This window comes from Mesoplodon mirus (genome assembly GCF_964341445.2).
Source record: "Mesoplodon mirus genome assembly, chromosome: 4".
Taxonomy (NCBI): Eukaryota; Metazoa; Chordata; class Mammalia; order Artiodactyla; family Ziphiidae; genus Mesoplodon; species Mesoplodon mirus.
Genome location: NC_138979.1, coordinates 101,925,484 through 101,943,353, shown reverse-complemented (window position 1 = coordinate 101,943,353; position 17,870 = coordinate 101,925,484). Strand labels below are relative to the sequence as shown.

General features: G+C 39.3%; 1 protein-coding gene across 7 annotated transcripts in view; it reads left to right on the top strand.

Moving 5' to 3' along the window:
• The window catches only part of WDR76 (WD repeat domain 76), a 73,246-nt gene that overhangs the window by 24,345 nt on the left and 31,031 nt on the right, over positions 1 to 17,870 (top strand). For 6 of the 7 annotated variants that reach the window (XM_082618557.1, XM_082618554.1, XM_082618560.1 and 3 more), the window contains 4 exons: positions 13,193 to 13,319; positions 14,951 to 15,067; positions 15,153 to 15,196; positions 16,070 to 16,223. In XM_082618557.1, coding sequence (XP_082474683.1) covers positions 13,193 to 13,319; positions 14,951 to 15,067; positions 15,153 to 15,196; positions 16,070 to 16,223 — 442 coding nt within the window. The remainder of the gene's footprint in view (positions 1 to 13,192; positions 13,320 to 14,950; positions 15,068 to 15,152; positions 15,197 to 16,069; positions 16,224 to 17,870) is intronic. The other variant, XM_082618555.1, reaches the window with a different exon arrangement.

Below are 17,870 nucleotides of genomic sequence, written 5' to 3'. Positions count from 1 at the left end.
GTATGGTGTTAGGAAGTGTTCTAATTTCATTCTTTTACATGTAGCTGTCCAGTTTTCCCAGCGCCACTTATTGAAGGGGCTGTCTTTTCTCCATTGTATATTCTTGCCTCCTTTATCAAAAATAAGGTGACCATATGTGCATGGGTTCATCTCTGAGCTTTCTATCCTGTTCTGTTGATCTATATTTCTGTTTTTATGCCAGTACCATACTGTCTTGATTACTGTAGGTTTGTAGTATAGTCTGAGGTCTGGGAGTCTGATTCCTCCAGCTCCATTTTTCTTCCTCAAGATTGCTTTGGCTATTCAGGGTCTTCTGTGTGTCCATACAAATTTTAAGATTTTTTGTTCTAGTTCTGTAAAAAATGCCATTGGTAATTTGATAGGGATTGCATTGAATCTGTAGATTGCTTTGGGTAGAAGAGTCACTTTCACAATATTGATTTTTCCGATCCAAGAGCATGGTACATCTCACCATCTCTATGTATAGTATTGTGTCATCTGCAAACAGTGACAATTTTGCTTCTTCTTTTCTGATTTGGATTCCTTTTATTCCTTTTTTCTTCTCTGATTGCCGTGGCTAAAACTTTCAAAACTATGTTGAATAATAGTGGTGAGAGTGGGCAGTCTTGTCTGGTTCCTGATCTTAGTGGAAATGGTTTCAGTTTTTCACCATTGAGAATGATGTTGGCTGTGGGTTTTATGGCCTTTATTGGCCTTTATTATGTTGAGGTAAGTCCCTCTATGCCTACATTCTGGAGGGTTTTTATCATAAATGGGTGTTGAATTTGTTGAAAGCTTTTTCTGCATCTATTGAGGTGATCATATGGTTGTTCTCCCTGAATTTGTTAATATGGTTTATTACAGTGATTGATTTGTGTATATTGAAGAATCCTTGCCTTCTGGGGCTAAAACCCACTTGATCATGGTGTATGATTTTTTTTTTGAAATTAATTAATTAATTAAATTATTTTTGGCTGCGTTGGGTCCTCGTTTCTGTGTAAGGGCTTTCTCTAGTTGTGGCAAGCGGGGGCCACTCTTCATCACGGTGCGCGGGCCTCTCACTGTTGTGGCCTCTCTTGTTGTGGAGCACACGCTCCAGATGCGCAGTCTCAGTAGTTGTGGCTCACGGGCCCAGTTGCTCCGTGGCATGTGGGATCCTCCCAGACCAAGGCTCAAACCCGTGTCCCCTGCATTGGCAGGCAGATTCTCAACCACTGCACCACCAGGGAAGCCCTTGGTGTATGATTCTTTTAATGTGCTGTTGAAATCTGTTTGCTAGTATTTTTTTTTTTTGGAGGAGCACAAATCAGACATATCAAGTGAAAAAACCGATATGTGTAATTTTCAAAATCCATTTTTCATTTATAGTTAAGAGACTATATGACAAACTTGTGCTTTTCTAAGAATTTGTCCATTTCTTCCAGGTTGTCCATTTTATTGGCATATAGTTGCTTGTAGTGATCTCTCATGATCCTTTGTATTTCTGCAGTGTCAGTTGTTACTTCTCGTTTTTCATTTCTAATTCTGTTGATTTGAATCTTCTCCCTTTTCTTCTTGATGTGTCTGGCTAATGGTTTTTCAATTTTGTTTATCTTCTCAAAGAACCAGCTTTTAGTTTTATTGATGTTTGCTGTGGTTTACTTCATTTCTTTTTTATTTATTTCTGATCTGATCTTTACGATTTCTTTCCTTTTGCTAACTTTGGGTTTTTTGTTTTTTTTTTCTTCTTACTCTAATTGCTTTAGGTGTAAGTTTAGATTGTTTATTTGAGATTTTTGTTGTTTCTTGAGGTGAGATTGAATTGCTATAAACTTGCCTACAGAAGTTCTTTTTTTTGTGTCCCATAGATTTTGGGTCATTGTGTTTTCATTGTCATTTGTTTCTGTGTATTCTTTTCTTTATTCTTTGATTTCTTCAGGATCTCTTGGTTATTTAGCAGTGCATTGTTTAGCCTCTATGTGTTTGTGTTTTTTTATACTTTTTTTTCGTTTAATTGATTTCTAATCTTACAGCGTTGTGGTTGGAAATGATGCTTGATACGATTTTTATTTTCTTAAGTTTCTGAGGCTTGATTTGTGACCCAAGATGTGATCTGTCCTGGAGAATGTTCCATGAGCACTTGAGAAGAACGTGTATTCTGTTGTTTTTGGATAGAATGTCCTATAAATATCAATTAAGTGCATCTTGTTTAATGTATCATTTAAAGCTTGTGTTTCCTTCTTTATTTTCATTTTGGATGATCTGTCCATTGGTGAAAGTGGGGTGTTAAAGTCCCCTACTATGATTGTGTTACTGTCGATTTACCCTTTTCTGGCTGTTAGCATTTGCTTTATGTATTGAGGTGCTCCTATGTTGGGTGCGTAAATAGTTACAAGTGTTATATCTTCTTCTTGGATTGATCCCTTGATCATTATGTAGTGTCCTTCTTTGTCTCTTGTAATAGTCTTTATTTTAAAGTCTATTTTGTCTTATATGAGAATTGCTACTCCAGCTTTGTTTTGGTTTCCATTTGCATGGAATATCTTTTTCCATCCCCTCACTTTCAGTCTGTATGTGTCCATAGGTCTGAAGTGGTTTCTTGTAGACAGCATATGTTTGGGTCTTGTTTTTGTATCCATTCAGCTAGTGTATGTCTTTTGTTTGGAGCATAATTATCGATATGTATGTTCCTATTACCATTTTCTTAATTGTTTTGTGTTTGCTATTGTAAGTCTTTTCCTTCTCTTGTGTTTCCTGCCTAGAGAAGTTCCTTTAGTATTTGTTGTAGAGCTGGTTTGGTGGCGCTGAATTCTCTTAGGTTTTGCTTGTTTGTAAAGGTTTTAATTTCTCCGTCGAATCTGAATGAGATCCTTTCTGGGTAGAGTAATCTTGGTTGTAGGTTTTTCCCTTTCATCACTTTGAATATGTCCTGCCACTCCCTTCTGGCTTGCAGAGTTTCTGCTGAAAGATCAGCTGTTAACCTTATGGGGATTCCCTTGTATGTTGTTGCTCTTCCCTTGCTACTTTTAATATTTTTTCTTTGTATTTATTTTTTTTTGGAATTTTGGAATTTTATTTTATTTTATTTTTTATACAGCAGGTTCTTATTAGTTTCTCAGTCCCCCCCTTTTTTTTTCCTCTTCTTCTTCTGGGACCTGTATAATTCAAATGTTGGTGTGTTTAATATTGTCCCAGAAGTCTCTGAGATTGTCCTCAATTCTTTTCATTTTTTTCTGTTTATTCTGCTCTGTGGTAGTTATTTCCACTATTTTATCTTCCAAGTCACTTATCCATTCTTCTGCCTCAGTTATTCTATTGATTCCTTCCAGAGAGTTTTTAAAATTTCATTTATTGTGTTGTTTTTCCTTGTTTGTTTGCTCTTTAGTTCGTCTAGTTCCTTGTTAAACATTTCTTGTATTTTTTCCATTCTATTTCCATTATTTTGGGTCATCTTTACTATTATTACTCTGAATTCTTTTTCAGGTGGACTGCCTGTTTCCTCTTCATTTGTTTTGTCTGGTGGGTTTTTACCCTTGCTCCTTCATCTGCTTTGTATTTCTGTGCCTTCTCATTTTGGCTTAACTTACTGTTCGTGGTGTCCTTTTTGCAGGCTGCAGGTTCGTTGTTCCCATTGTTTTTTTGTCTGCTCCCAGTCAGTAAGGTTGGTTCAGTGGGTTGTATAGGCTTCTTGGTGGAGGGGACTGGTGCCTGTGTTCTGTTGGATGAGGCTGGATCTTGTCTTTCTGGTGGGCAGGACCACGTCCGGTGGTGTGTTTTGGGGTGTCCGTGACCTTATTATTATTTTAGGCAGCCTCTCTGCTAATTGGTGGGGTTGTGTTCCTGTGTTGCTAGTTGTTTGCCATAGGGTGTCCAGCACTGTAGCTTGCTGTTCGTTGAGTGGAACTGGTTCTTAACGTTGAGATGGAGATCTGTGGGAGAGCTTTTGTCGTTTGATGTTACGTGGGGCTGGGAGGTCTTTGGTGGACCAGTGTCCTGAACTCCGCTCTCCCACCTAGAGGCTCAGGCCTGACACCTGGCCCACGCACCAAGACCCTGTCAGCCACATGGCCTAGAAGAAAAGGGAGAAAAAGAATGAAAGAAAGGAAAGAAAAAATAAGTAAAGTAAAATAAAGTTAGTAAAATAGAAAAAGATTAAAAAAAATTAAAAGTAATTTAAAAAAGGAGAGAGTAAGAAGAGAGCAACCAAACCAAAAAACAAATACACCAATGATAGCAAGTGCTAAAAAGTATACTAAAAAACAAAACAAAACAAAACAAAAACAAAACGGACAGTCAGAACCCTAGGAAAAATGGCAAAAGCAAAGCTATACAGACAAAATCACACAAAGAAGCATACACATACACACTCACAAAGAGAGAAAAAGGGAAAAAAAGTTATATATATAAAATGTAAAAAAGAAGAGAGCAACCAAATCATTAAGCAAATCTACCAGTTATAATAAGCTGTAAATACTAAACTAAGATAAACGTAAAACCAGAAACAAATGAGATACTGAAAGCAAACCCCAAGTCTGCAGTTGCTCCCAAAGTCCACTGTGTCAGTTTTGGGATGATTCGTTGTCTCTTCAGGTATTTCACAGATACAGCGTACACCGAGTTGACTGTGGAGATTTAATCCGCTGCTCCTGAGGCTGCTGGGAGAAATTTCCCTTTCTCTTCTTTGTCCGTACAGCTCCTGAGGTTCAGCTTTGGATTTGGCCCTGTCTCTGCGTGTAGCTCTCCTGAGGGTATCTCTTCCCCACCCAGACAGGACAGGTTAAAGGAGCGGCTGGTTAGGGGGGCTCTGGCTCATTCAGACTCGGGGGAGGGAGTGGTACAGAATGCGGGGAGAGCCTTTGGTGGAAGAGGCTGGTGTGATATTGCAACAGCGTGAGGCATGCCATGTGTTCTCCCATGGAAGTTGTCCCTGCATCACGGGACCCTACAGTGGTGGGCTGCACAGGCTCCCAGGAGGGGAGGGATGGATAGTGACCTTTGTTTGCATACAGGCTTCTTGATGGCTGCAGTAGCAGCCTTAGCGTTTCATACCCGTCTCTGGTGTCCCTGCTGATAGCCGCGGCTCACACCTGTCTCTGGAGCTCGTTTTGGCGGTGCTCTGAATCGTCTCTCCTCGCGCACCCTGAAACAATGGTCTCTTGCCTTTTAGGCAGGTCCAGACTTTTTCCTGGACTCCCTTCCAGCTAGCTGTGGTGCACTAGCCCCCTTCAGGCTGTGTTCACGCAGCCAACCCCAGTCCTCTCCCTGGGATCTTAACTCTGAAGCCCGAGCCTCAGCTCCCAGCCCCAACCCACCCTGGTGTGTGAGCAGACAAGCCTCTCAGGCTGGTGAGTGCTGTCAGCACCGATCCTCTGTGCAGGAATCTCTCCGCTTTGCCCTCTCCACCCCTGTTGCTCTGCTCTCCTCCGTGGCGCCGAAGCTTTCCCCCACCCAGCCCCCCAATCCCCACCAGTGAAGGGGCTTCCTAGTGTGTGGAAACTTTTCCTCCTTCACAGCTCCCTCCCAGAGGTACAGGTCCTATCCCTATTTTTTTGTCTTTGCTTATCCTTTTCTCTTTTCCCTACCCAGGTATGTGGGGAGTTTCTTGCCTTTTGGGAAGTCTGAGGTCTTCTGCCAGTGTTCAGTATGTATTCTATAGGAATTGTTCCACATGTAGATGTAGTTTTTTTTTTTCGGTATGCGGGCCTCTCACTGTTGCGGCCTCTCCTGTTGCAGAGCACAGGCTCCGGACGCGCAGGCTCAGCGGCCATGGCTCACGGGCCCAGCCGCTCCGCAGCATGTGGGATCTTCCCGGACCGGGGCACGAACTCACGTCCCCTGCATCGGCAGGTGGACTCTCAACCACTGCGCCACCAGGGAAGCTCCCTTCTAGTGTATTTTTCATTTTAGTTATTGTATTTCTTTTTGTTTGTTGTTTAGTTATTCTAGGTCTTCATTAAACATTTCTTGTATCTTCTGAATCTGTACCTCCATTCTTTTTCTGAGATCTTGGATCATCTATACTGTCATTACTATGAATTCTTTTTCAGGTAGATTGCCTTTCTCCACTTCATTTAATTGTTCTTCTGGGCTTTTATCATGTTCCTTAGTGTGGGATATGTTTCTCTGCTGTCTCATTTTTGTCTAACTTCCTGTGATCGTGGTGTCCATTATGCAGGCTGCAGGGTTGTATTTCTTCTTCCTTCTGCTGCCTGCTCCCTGGTGGATGAGGCTGTCTAAGAGGCTTGTGCAGGCTTTCTGGTGGGAGGGACTGGTTACTGCCCACTGGGGTGTGGAGCTGGGTCTTGTCCCTCTGTTTGGCAGGGCTGGGTCATGCTGTGTGTTTAGTGGGCAGCTGTGTGCTCAGGAAGACTTTAAGTAGCCTGTCTGCTGATGGGTGGGGCTGTGTCCCGCCCTGTTGATTGTTTGGCCATGGGGTCCCAGTAATGGAAGCTTCAGGTTGTTGGGTGGGGCCAGGTCTTGGTACGACATTGGTGGCCTCCAGGAAGGCTCACACTGATGAGTACTCCCCAGAACTACTGCCGCCAGTGTCTTTGTCCCTGCAGTGAGCCACAGCCACCCCTGCCTCCAATGGAGACCCTCCATTATTGGCAGGTAGGTCTGGTACAGTCTCTTATGAGGTCACTGCTTTTTTCCCTGAGTCCTGGTGCGCATGAGACCTTGTGTGTGCCCTCCAAGAGTGGAATTTCTGTTTCCCCAGTCCTGTGGAATTCCTGCGATCAAACTGGCCTTCAAAGCCAGATTCTCTGGGGGCTTCTTCTCCTGTTGCCAGAAACCCAGGCTGTAGATGCTGATGTGGGGTTCTCCCTCCTGTGGGAGAACTTATGTGGTATAAGTATTTTCCAGTTTGTTAGTCATCCACCTGGCAGGTATGGGATTTGATTTTATTGCGATTGTGCCCCTTGTACCAGCTCCTTGTGTCTTCTTCTTTGTCTTTGGATGTAGGGTATCTTTTCGCAGCTTCCAGCGTGTTTTTGTTGATGGTTGTTCAGCAGTTAGTTGTGATTTTGGTGTTTACGTAAGAGGAGGTGAGCTCACTTCCTTCTACTCTGCCATCTTGTCTTTTTGTCTGGAAACTCCAGTCTTAATGAGACAGGTGTAATCTGGTCAGCAACAACTCCATGAATCTGGGATTATATCTGAGTAAACTGGATGCTTGTTGGTCCTTTTAAGAAAGTGTCCCTGGAAAAGGTGTGAGTAGTAATCACAGAAGGTTCTCAAGAGCACCATTCACCTTGTGCTGTTTATTACAATGGATATGACTCAGGAACAGCCAGATGGGATAGATGCATCAGGCAAGGCATGGGGAAAGGGCACGGAGCTTCCATCTCTCTCTGAGAGCATCACTCTTCTAGCATCTCTCCGTGTTCACTGTCTCAGAAGTTCCTAATTTGCTTTTCCTTTGATGGATAACTTCCCAGGGTACAGAATTCTAGGTTGGGTTTTTCTTTTCTCTCAACACTTTAAATATTTTCACTCTCTCCTTGCCTGCATGGTTTCTGAGAAGATAGATTTAATTTCTATCTTTGTTCTCTGTAGGTAAAGTGGTTTTTCCTTCTGGTTCCTTTCAGGATTTTATCTTTGATTTTTCTGTAGTTTGGAAATGAATTGCCTAGTTGTAGATTTTGTTTGTTTGTTTTCATTTTTGTTTCTTCATTTATCTAGCTTGATGTTCTCTGAGCTTTGTAGATCTGTGGTTTGGTGTCTGACACTAATTTGGGGGGAATTTTCAGTTATTATTTCAAATATTTCTTCTATTACTTTTTTCTTCCCGTATTCCCATTATTTATATGTTATACTTTTTTGTTATCTACGTTCTTGGTTATTCTGTTCTGTTTTTTGTCTTTTTCTCCTTGCTTTTCAGTTTTAGAGACTCCTATTGAGATATCCCCAAGGTCAGAGATTCTTTCCTCAGCCATGTCTAGTCTATTACTGAGCCCATCAAAGGCATTCTTCATTTCTATTATAGTGTTTTTGATCTCTGGCATTTCTTTTTCATTCTTTCTTAGTATTTACATCCCTCTGTTGACATCGCTTATCTGTTCTTTCATGGTGTCTATTTTATCCATTGGAGCCCTTAGCATGTTAATCACAGTTGTTTTAAATTCTTAGTGTGATAATTTCAACATTTCTGCCATGTCTGGTTTTGAAGCTTGCTCTGTTTCTTTCTTTTTTTTTTTTTTTTTTTTTTTTGCGGTACGCTGGCCTCTCACTGTTGTGGCCTCTCCCGTTGTGGAGCGCAGGCACAGCGGCCATGGCTCACGGGCCTAGCTGCTCCGCGGCATGTGGGATCTTCCCGGACTGGGGCACGAACCCGTGTCCCCTGCATCAGCACGTGGACTCTCAGCCACTGCATCACCAGGGCAGCCCTGCTCTGTTTCTTTAAATTGTGTTTTTTGCTTTTCAGTGTGTCTTGTAATTTTTTCTTGATAACTGGATGTGATGTACCAAGAAAAGTAACTGTTATAAATAGGTCTTTAGCAATGTGGTGGTGAGATGTTGGGGGAGGGGAGCATTCTGTAGTCTTGTTATTAGTTCTCAGTCTCTGACTGAACCTATGTCTTTGGATTGTGAACTTCACAAGTGTTTTAGTTTTTTTCCTCTCCTTAGGTTGGAGAAGATGGCAAGAGTGGGCTGCTGTTGGGTATTTCCCTTCCTCAGGTTAGTTAGCCTCTGACAATACCCTAGCAGGTTAGGCTCTGGTTAACTTATTTCTCCTGAGGGCAGACCTGTTAAGAAGAACAGAGTGCTCTGGCCTATTTCAAAACTCTTCCTTTTCTCCTCCCCCTGCTAGAAGCATGAGGAGATTTTTCTCTGATATTTACTTTGAGGGACTGGTCAAGCTCCTGGATATAAATCTTACAAAATTGTGGGGGTGAGGCCCCCTTGAGGTTTCTTTTTTATTAAGATTTTATTTTTAGAGCAGTTTTAGTTTCACAGCAAAATTGAGAGTAATTTACAGAGATTTCCATCTCCTGCCCAACACATGCATAGCTTCTCCCATTATCAGAATCACTCACCAGAGTGGTACGTTTGTTACCAAGGATGAACCTACCTTGATACATCATAATCACCCCAGATCTGTAGTTTACCTTAGGATTCACTCTTGGTGTTGTTCATTCTTTGGGTTTGTACAAATGTATAATAACATATATCTATCATTATAATGTACAGAGTATTTCACTGCCCTAAAATCCTCTGTGCTCTGCCTTTTCATCCCTTATCACCCTCACCCCTTGCAATCACTGATCATTTTTGCCTCCATAGTTTTGCCTTTTCCTGAATGTCAGTCATGTATTTGGAATCATACAGTATGTAGTCTCATTCAGGTTGGCTGCTTTTTTTAGTAATATGCATTTAAGGTTCCCCCATGTCTTTTCATGGCTTAATAGCTCATTTCTTTTTTTAAAAATATTTTTATTATGGATCTTTTGTTATTTAGATCATTTCAGCAAAAAGATTAAGGCTAAATTACAATGGAACTGCCATTGACTAAGTAATGTGAGAGATCTACTTTTCTCCAACTACCAGTCTTTTTACTTTTTTCAGAGTTCAGTCACCATAGGTCAAATTCTTTTGGAGATAAATGTCAGTTTTAATAATATATGATATCAGGCTTTAGTTCTGTTTACAGTGCTATAAATATCTTTGTGACAAAAGATTTAGAGGACTTTGAAATTGGCACATTACTTATAATATTTTAATACTATAAAAGTTAATAAAGACTGTTAAATTTACCAAAGACTTCTGGAGGAATCTTTGGTAAATTTAACCAGTATTTAACCAAGTATATAACAAGTATACTTGGTTTTGCTTTATACCTCATTGTTAAGCTAAAGTTGTAACATTTAAGTTAAAAGGTACTGGTTACAGTCTTTTTAAGGCCGTGGGCCAGAGATCATTTCAAATTTTTGGTCTTCATATTAGGTTTCATAGCAGTACAGTTTAAGTGTAGTTGATTTACAATATTATATTATTTTCAGGTGTACAACATGGTGATTTAAAATTTTTATAGATTATACTCCATTTATAGTTACTATAAAATGATGGCTGGGGCTTCCCAGGTGGCGCAGTGGTTGAGAGTCCGCCTGCCGATGCAGGGGACGTGGGTTCGTGCTCCGGTCTGGGAAGACCCCACATGCCGTGGAGTGGCTGGGCCCGTGAGCCATGGTCGCTGAGCCTGCGCGTCCGGAGCCTGTGCTCCGCGGCGGGAGAGACCACAACAGTGAGAGGCCCGCGTACTGAAAAATAAATAAATAAATAAATAAATAAATAAAATGATGGCTGTATTCCCTGTGCTATAAATATATCCTTGTAGCTTATTTATTTTGTACAAAGTGGTTTGTACCTCTTAACCTCCTACCCCTGTCTTGCCCCTCCCCTCTTCCCTCTCCTACTGGTAACCACTAGTTTGTTCTCTATATCTGTGAGTCTGTTTCTGTTTTGTTATATTCATTCATTTGTTTTATGCTTTAGATTCCACATGTAGGTGATAACATACAGTATTTGTCTTTTTCTGTCTGATTTATTTCACTAAGCATAATAGCCTCCAGTTTCAGTCATGTTGTTGCAAATGGGAAAACTTCACTTTTTTATGGCTATGTAGTATTACATTGTATATATATATATATATATATATATATATATATATATATATATATATAAACACCACATCTTCTTTATCCATTCATCTGTTGATGAACTTTTAGGTTGCTTCCATATCTTGTCTATTATAAAAAAAATGCTGCTATGAACATTGGGGTGCATGTATTTTTTTTTTCTTTTTGGCTGCACTGGGTCTTTGTTGCTGTGTGCAGGTTTTCTCTAGTTGCAGTGAGTAAGGGCCACTCTTTGTTGCAGTGTGTGGGCTTCTCATTGCGGTGGCTTCTCTTGTTGTGGAGCATGGGCTCTAGGTACACGGGCTTTGGTAGTTGCAGCACACGAGCTCAGTAGTTGTGGCATGCGGGCCCTAGAGCACGTGGGCTTCAGTAGGTGTGGTGCATGGGCTCAATACTTGCAGTGCACGGGCTCTAGGGTGCATGGGCTTCAGTAGTTGTTTCGCGCAGGCTCAGTAGTTGTGGCTCACGAGCTCTAGAGCACAGGGTCAGTTGTTGTGGTGCACGGGCTTAGTTGCTCCGCGGTATGTGGGATATTCCCAGACCAGGGCTCGAACCCGTGTCCCTTTCACTGGCAGGCAGATTCTTAACCACTGCACCACCAGGGAAGTCCTGCATGTGTCTTTTTGAACGAGTGTTTTTCTTTTCTTTGCATAAATTCCCAGGAGTGGAATTGCTGGATAATATGGTAGTTCTATTTTTAGTCTTTTGAGGAACATTTATACTGTTTTCCACAGTAGCTGCACAAATTTACATTCCCACCAACAGTGTACAGAGGTTCCCTTTTCTCCACATCCTTGCCAACACTTGTTATTTGTGGTCTTTCTGATGATAGCCATTCTCACAGGTGAGAGGTGATATCTCAATGTGGTTTTCATTTGTATTTCCCTGATGATCTAATCTTTTCATTTGTGCCTGTTGGCCATCTCTGTCTTCTTTGGGTCCTCTACCCATTGTTTAATCAGATTTTTTTTGTTTTTGATGTTGAGTTATATGAGCTGTTTATCTATTTTGGATATTAATCTGTTATTGGACAAATCATTTGCACAAATCTTCTTCCCTTCAGTCAGTTGCCTTTTCATTTTGTTGATGGTTTCCTTTGTTTTGCAAAAGCTTTTAAGTTTGATTAGGTCCCATTTGTTTATTCTTTGCTTTTGTTGCTCTTGCCTGAGGAGACACATCCAAAAAATATTGCTAAGACCAATGTCAAAGAGTGTAGTACCTGTGTTTTCTTCTAGGAGTTTTATGGTTTCAGGTCTTACATTAAAGCCTGTAATCCATTTTGAGTCTGTTTTTGTATATGGTGTAAGAAAATGTTCTAGTTCCATTATTTTACATGTAGCTGTCTAGTTTTCCCTGGAGTTTTTAACTCTCAGACTTGTGTACACTGAACCTCCAGCAATTGGTCAATTACAGTTCAGGCTTTCCTACCCTGGTGCTGGTTCCCATGATGGTTTCCATTTCTAAGTCTGCTCCAATAAGCCATGACTTCTTGCATTTGCCTGTCTGTCTCTCCAGTATTAGGCTCAGCAGTTTCTACTGTGCCCTCATTTCTCTTAAGGATCCTAGAAGAGTTGATTTTTTAGTCTGTTCAGCTTTTTACTTGATAAGACAGTGCAGTGACTTTCAAGCTCTTTAAATTTGGAACTGGAAACTGGAAGTTCTGAACTACTTTTTTAAAATAAAAAAATGATGCATAAAAAAGTAGGATATGGGCTTCCCTGGTGGCGCAGTGGTTGAGAGTCCGCCTGCCGAGGCAGGGGACGTGGGTTCGTGCCCCGGTCTGGGAGGATCCCACGTGCCGCGGAGCGGCTGGGCCCGTGAGCCATGGCCGTTGAGCCTGTGCGTCCGGAGCCTGTGCTCCGCAAGAGGAGAGGCCACAAGAGTGAGAGGCCCGTGTAACAACAAAAAAAAAAAGTCGGATATGTATATGATTTAAAAAAGTAAACTATATGGAAGGCAATGCAATGAAAATTTAAGTCTCTTTCCTATCCTGGACCTTAGTTCTCCAGGCCTTTTCCCTAGAGGAAACCACTGTTAATAGTTTCATGTGTATTCTTCCATAGGTAATCTCAGCAATTACAAATGTATGTGTATATATTTTGTAAAAAAGCAAATGGAACCATATTCAACATGTGCTGGACCTTGTTTTTGCTTCTTGTATCTTAGAGTTCATGTCATATCAGCACACAAAAATCTATTTCTTTTTTTATGACTGCATAATATTCTGCTAGATATGTATGTCATAATTTATTTAACACCCCTCACCTCCCCATGATGAACATTTATCATGTTTCCAGGCTTTTAATTAAAATCAGTGTAGGGACTTCACTGGTGGTCCAGTGGTTAAGACTCCGTGCTTCCATGGCAGGAGGCACGGGTTTGATCCTGGGTTAGGAAAGTTCCACATGCTGCACAGTGTGGCGAAGAAAAATAAAAAATCAGTGTAGCCATGTATATACATCTTTGCAATGTGTGAATATATCTGTGAGATAGATTACTAGATGTTATCTTCTTGATATTAATAAATACATATAACTTTTATGAGTATAACATGATTTTTTCCCCCACTCCTTTAGAAAGAAGCCTAAGAAGAAAGAAAATGAGACTGGATGTAGAAGGTCAATGCGATTACTAAAAGTTGATCCTTCAGGAGTTTCATTACCAGCAACTCCAACCCAGCCAATATTAGTAGCAGATGAAAATGTAAGAAAGAGTACAAATACAATATATTAACCAATAAAATACTAAAAAATTTGAAGTGTTTGAGAGTAGAGTAAAAAGTCATTAAATTATGTTTAATTTGTACTTCATTAATTTAATACTTGGCTGTTGTATGGTTTAATGAGTAAGATTTCAAACTCATAAAAGACTGGCTTAGATTCTATATTTCTGCAGACTTACCCTGTGTGGGATTGTGGGTAAATTCCTTAGTCTTTCTGAGCCCCAGTTTCCCCATTTTTAAAATGGCAACAATAGCAGAAACCTCTCAAAGAGGTGTTGTGAGGGATAAATGAAATAGTATCTATAAAGTTTCTTACATTATATTAAGGACTTAGTAAGCAATAAATGGTAGTTATTAATATTATTAGTAATAAATAATATATGTCAGTAGTGATGGGGTTCTCTTACTGTAGTTTAATTTTATGCTATCAGTGAGTGGAAAGAGTTTTATTTACCAAATTTATTGTCTAAATAAGATTATGAGTATATTTTTTATTCAGGGGCACCTACTGTTTTTAATACTTTGTATCTAAGTGCTTAATTATAAATTGGAAGATTAGCCTGGTGCTTTGAGAGCTAATTGCAAATTAAGTTGCTAGGGGAAGAGTAGCTTTCAAATCTTTTTGAAGCCTCCATCCATCCATGATAAGAAATACATTTACATTGAACCCATTCCACACACACACACACACACACACACACACACACACACACACAACTGAAACAAAACTTTTGTGAAATGATACTTATCCTTACTACATGTGATACGCTTTTGTATTTCCTAGTCTGTTCTTTTCTCATTCATGAAAACACACTGTTGGTTGTAATGTATTAAAATGATTTCACGACCTATGGGTTACAACCTGTGATTTAAAAAACACTGACATACAGAAAGAGAAAGACAAATATCATATGATATCACTTAATATGTGGAATCTAAAATGTGGCACAAACGAACCTATCTACAAAACAGAAACTCATAGAAATAGAGAACAGACTTGTGGTTGCCAAGGGGGGGCAGTGGGGGAGGGAAGGACTGGGAGTTTGGGATTAGCAGATGTAAACTATTATATATAGGATGGGTAAACAGCAAGGTACTACTGTATAGCACAGGGAACTATATTCAGTATCCTGTGATAAACCATAATGGAAAAGAATATAAAAAAAGAATGTCTATATGTGTATAACTGAGTCACTTTGCTGTACAGCAGAGATGGACACAACATTGTAAATCAACTATGCTTCAATTAAAAAAATAAAAAACACTGACATAGAGTAATAACTTTGAGGTATGAAATTGAACTGATCTGAATCAATTCCCAGCAACTTCAGGTATTGAAAGTGTAACTTTGGACAAATTAACTTCTCTAAGTTTCATTCCACTGTCTTTATAATGTGCTATCTCATTCACTGGATTATTAAGGGGATTAAATGAGATAATACATGTTATTACTTTACAGGATACTTGGCATTCATTCATTGAACAACTGTTTTTGAATGCTAACTATGTGTCACCACTGTTGTTGGTATTGAAAGTAAAGTAGTAAGAAATCTTAAGCTTACATTCTAGGGCAGAGCGACAACCAACTTTTTTTTCTTATTTTTTATAACAGCCTTTGTTACCTCCTGGGCCTTTAGAAATGACTTCTGAAAATCGAGATGATAACAGTGAACTATTTAAAGGATTTCTGCAGACTTGGGCAGAAGTGAGCAAGGTATCACTTGGGAGGGTAAGCCCAAGCTTTTAGAATCATCTGTTAAGCAAATTTTAGTACATATATTAACTTAGTGCTTTGGTTTCTCCCATTGTTTCAGACAAGAAGTAAAAACACTGAGAAGGAGTTATCTAGCATTAAAAGGTGAGTTAAAATTCCTTGCCTTTGTTTTACATTTTCTGAGATCTTTATAACTTAAAGACTATACCATTACAGGAAATTTGAAAATGAGGTGAGAAAAATTATCCATCATATTTCTACCCTAACAACTGTTGTTTTTGTGTATTTCCTTTCGTGTATCACCATATGCAATACCACTAGGATATAAGCTTCATGAATGCATGGATTTTGTCTCAATAACCAGAACAGTGCATTTCACATAGTATATATTCATTCAGCGTTTAATAAATGAGTGAAATCACATACATTTTTACTTTGTTATGTTCTAATATATGTACAGTTTTGCATTATGCTTTTCTGTTAACATTGTGGTTGCATGTTACTAGAGTCTTTAAATTTATTGAATAATTGCATAATATTTGATTTAGCAGGTAGAATTTACCTAACCTCCTCTTACTCCTTTGGTATTTGGAATTGTTTTCTATTTAGTTTTGAGTGTTTGTATGTGTGTTTGTTGAAGTTTATATTGTGATAGGGGATTATTTCCTTAGGATAGATTCCAGAATTGGGATTAATGTGTCAAATATTATGGACATTTTCATGGCTTTTAGGACATGCTGGATTGTTTTCCAAAATCTTTTTTAAAAATTTCTGAAAATCTTAAATGAATTTACTCTGCTGTTAGCAATATATATGAATGTATGTTTAACTGCAGCCTCCTAGCTTTTATAAGTGAAAAATAGTACCCCATTGTTTAATTTTATTTCCTTGGTTGCCAGGAAGTTGAATATTTTCCCACATTTACTAATTGTGATTTTACTTTTTCGAATCATCTTTTACTTGTTTTGACTACTGAGTTTGGTTTTGCTTCTAAATTTAACCTTTTAATCTTCTTAGCTACAAAGCCAATTTAAATGGCATGATCATTAGTGAAGATACTGTTTATAAAGTTACCAAAGGCCCAATATTCTCAATGGCTCTCCACCCATCAGAAATTAGAACTTTGGTGGCAGCTGGGGCCAGATCTGGACAAGTTGGGCTTTGGGATTTGGTAAGTTATTATTAATTGTTTTGAAGATATTAACATTTGAAGCAAATAGTCTGCGAAAGAATAGCCTAGAGCCATGTGTTTCGAGATGTCACTTGAGATTTATAGTTTTGTGCTTTGTGATTCCAAATTTTAGAAACCTAGAGGAATTTAAATTTGCTTTGTAGAACTTTAACATTTTTAGCTTGAATATCTTTAGTCATCTGGGCATAAATTCCTGCCAGGAAAGTTTATTACAACTTTAAGTGTGTATATGAAAAGAATCGTACAAAGTTCTTAGGTTTCTAATTATGTTTAAAATACAGTTTCCAAGCTGGATCAAAATATCTTCCCAAGGATCTTAGGATGGTCCTAGTAATTTTTTTTTAATTAATTTATTTTTTGTGTATTTATTTTTGGCTGCGTTGGGTCTTCATTGCTGCGCGTGGGCTTTTTCTAGTTGCAGGGAGCGGGGGCAACTCTTCGTTGCGGTGCGCGGGCTTCTCATGGCGGTGGCCTCTCTTGTTGCAGAGCACGGGCTGTAGGCACGCAGGCTCAGTAGTTGTGGCACATGGACTCAGTAGTTGTGGCTAGCGGGCTCTAGAGCTCAGTAGTTGTGGTGCATGGGCTTAGTTGCTCCGTGGCATGTGGGATCTTCCCGGACCAGGGCTCGAACCCGTGTCCCCTGCATTAGCAGGTGAATTCTTAACCACTGAGCCACCAGGGAAGTCATTTTTTGATGAGTCAGAAACAGGTACTGAATTTCATTTATTGTACGTATAATAATGCATTGGTTGCTTTCAGTGTTTACAAAATTGAAAAAAACCAAGTTAATGTTCTCTGAATTTATTTTTTAATTGGGGAAGTAGAACAAAGACCTGAAAAATGCCATAAGGACAATTAATGGAGATGGAGAAATCATGGTGACTTGCAGTGGGTTGGGGTTAATAAATAAAATGGATTTTGTAAGTGAGAAGAGAAGAAATGAAAACCAAATTCTCTCTTATTTTGGGAGCATAGGTTCTCCCTTATTTTGATAAGATGTGAGTGGGGGTAGGAGGTGAAAGGATTTGGTAAAGAAAACAGAAGCAGAGAAGTGGGAAGAGGACCAGAAATAGTATAAGGTTGTATAAGCTAAGAGATGAATTTCAAGCATGGGAGTTTGACAGGGCTTTTTTTTTTTAGATGAGTTAAAAAGAATGGAAACAGAAAAAGGGCCATTAGTTTTGAAAATAGGGTATCATAAGTGAGTTGAGAGAATAGCTTCAACAATAAGGTAAGAAAGGAACACAGACTTTAGGAGATTAAAAAAAGTATGGGGTGGAAGAAGAAATGGAAGCAATGGATAGACTATTTGTTGAAGAACTTAGAAAAGGAAAAATTGAGAATTAGCATAGTCAAGTGAAGATCTTTTCAGGGTGTGTTGAAGATATGTCAGAAAGTCCCTTTGTCATGTCTTTCTGGTGACTCCAAAAATCTGTATTATTGGGTCTCTGTAGTCCAATATTTTTATCAACTTTCTAATTTTTCAGGACACCTGGCTATCTCATTAACAGACTGAGCAAGTCTAAAACCATTATCTTGGCTATCCTGTGCTCACTCCACAACTCCCCTAGTTTTTTTAAAAAAAGTTTAGCTTTACTGAGGTATAATTTACATTTTATAAAATCT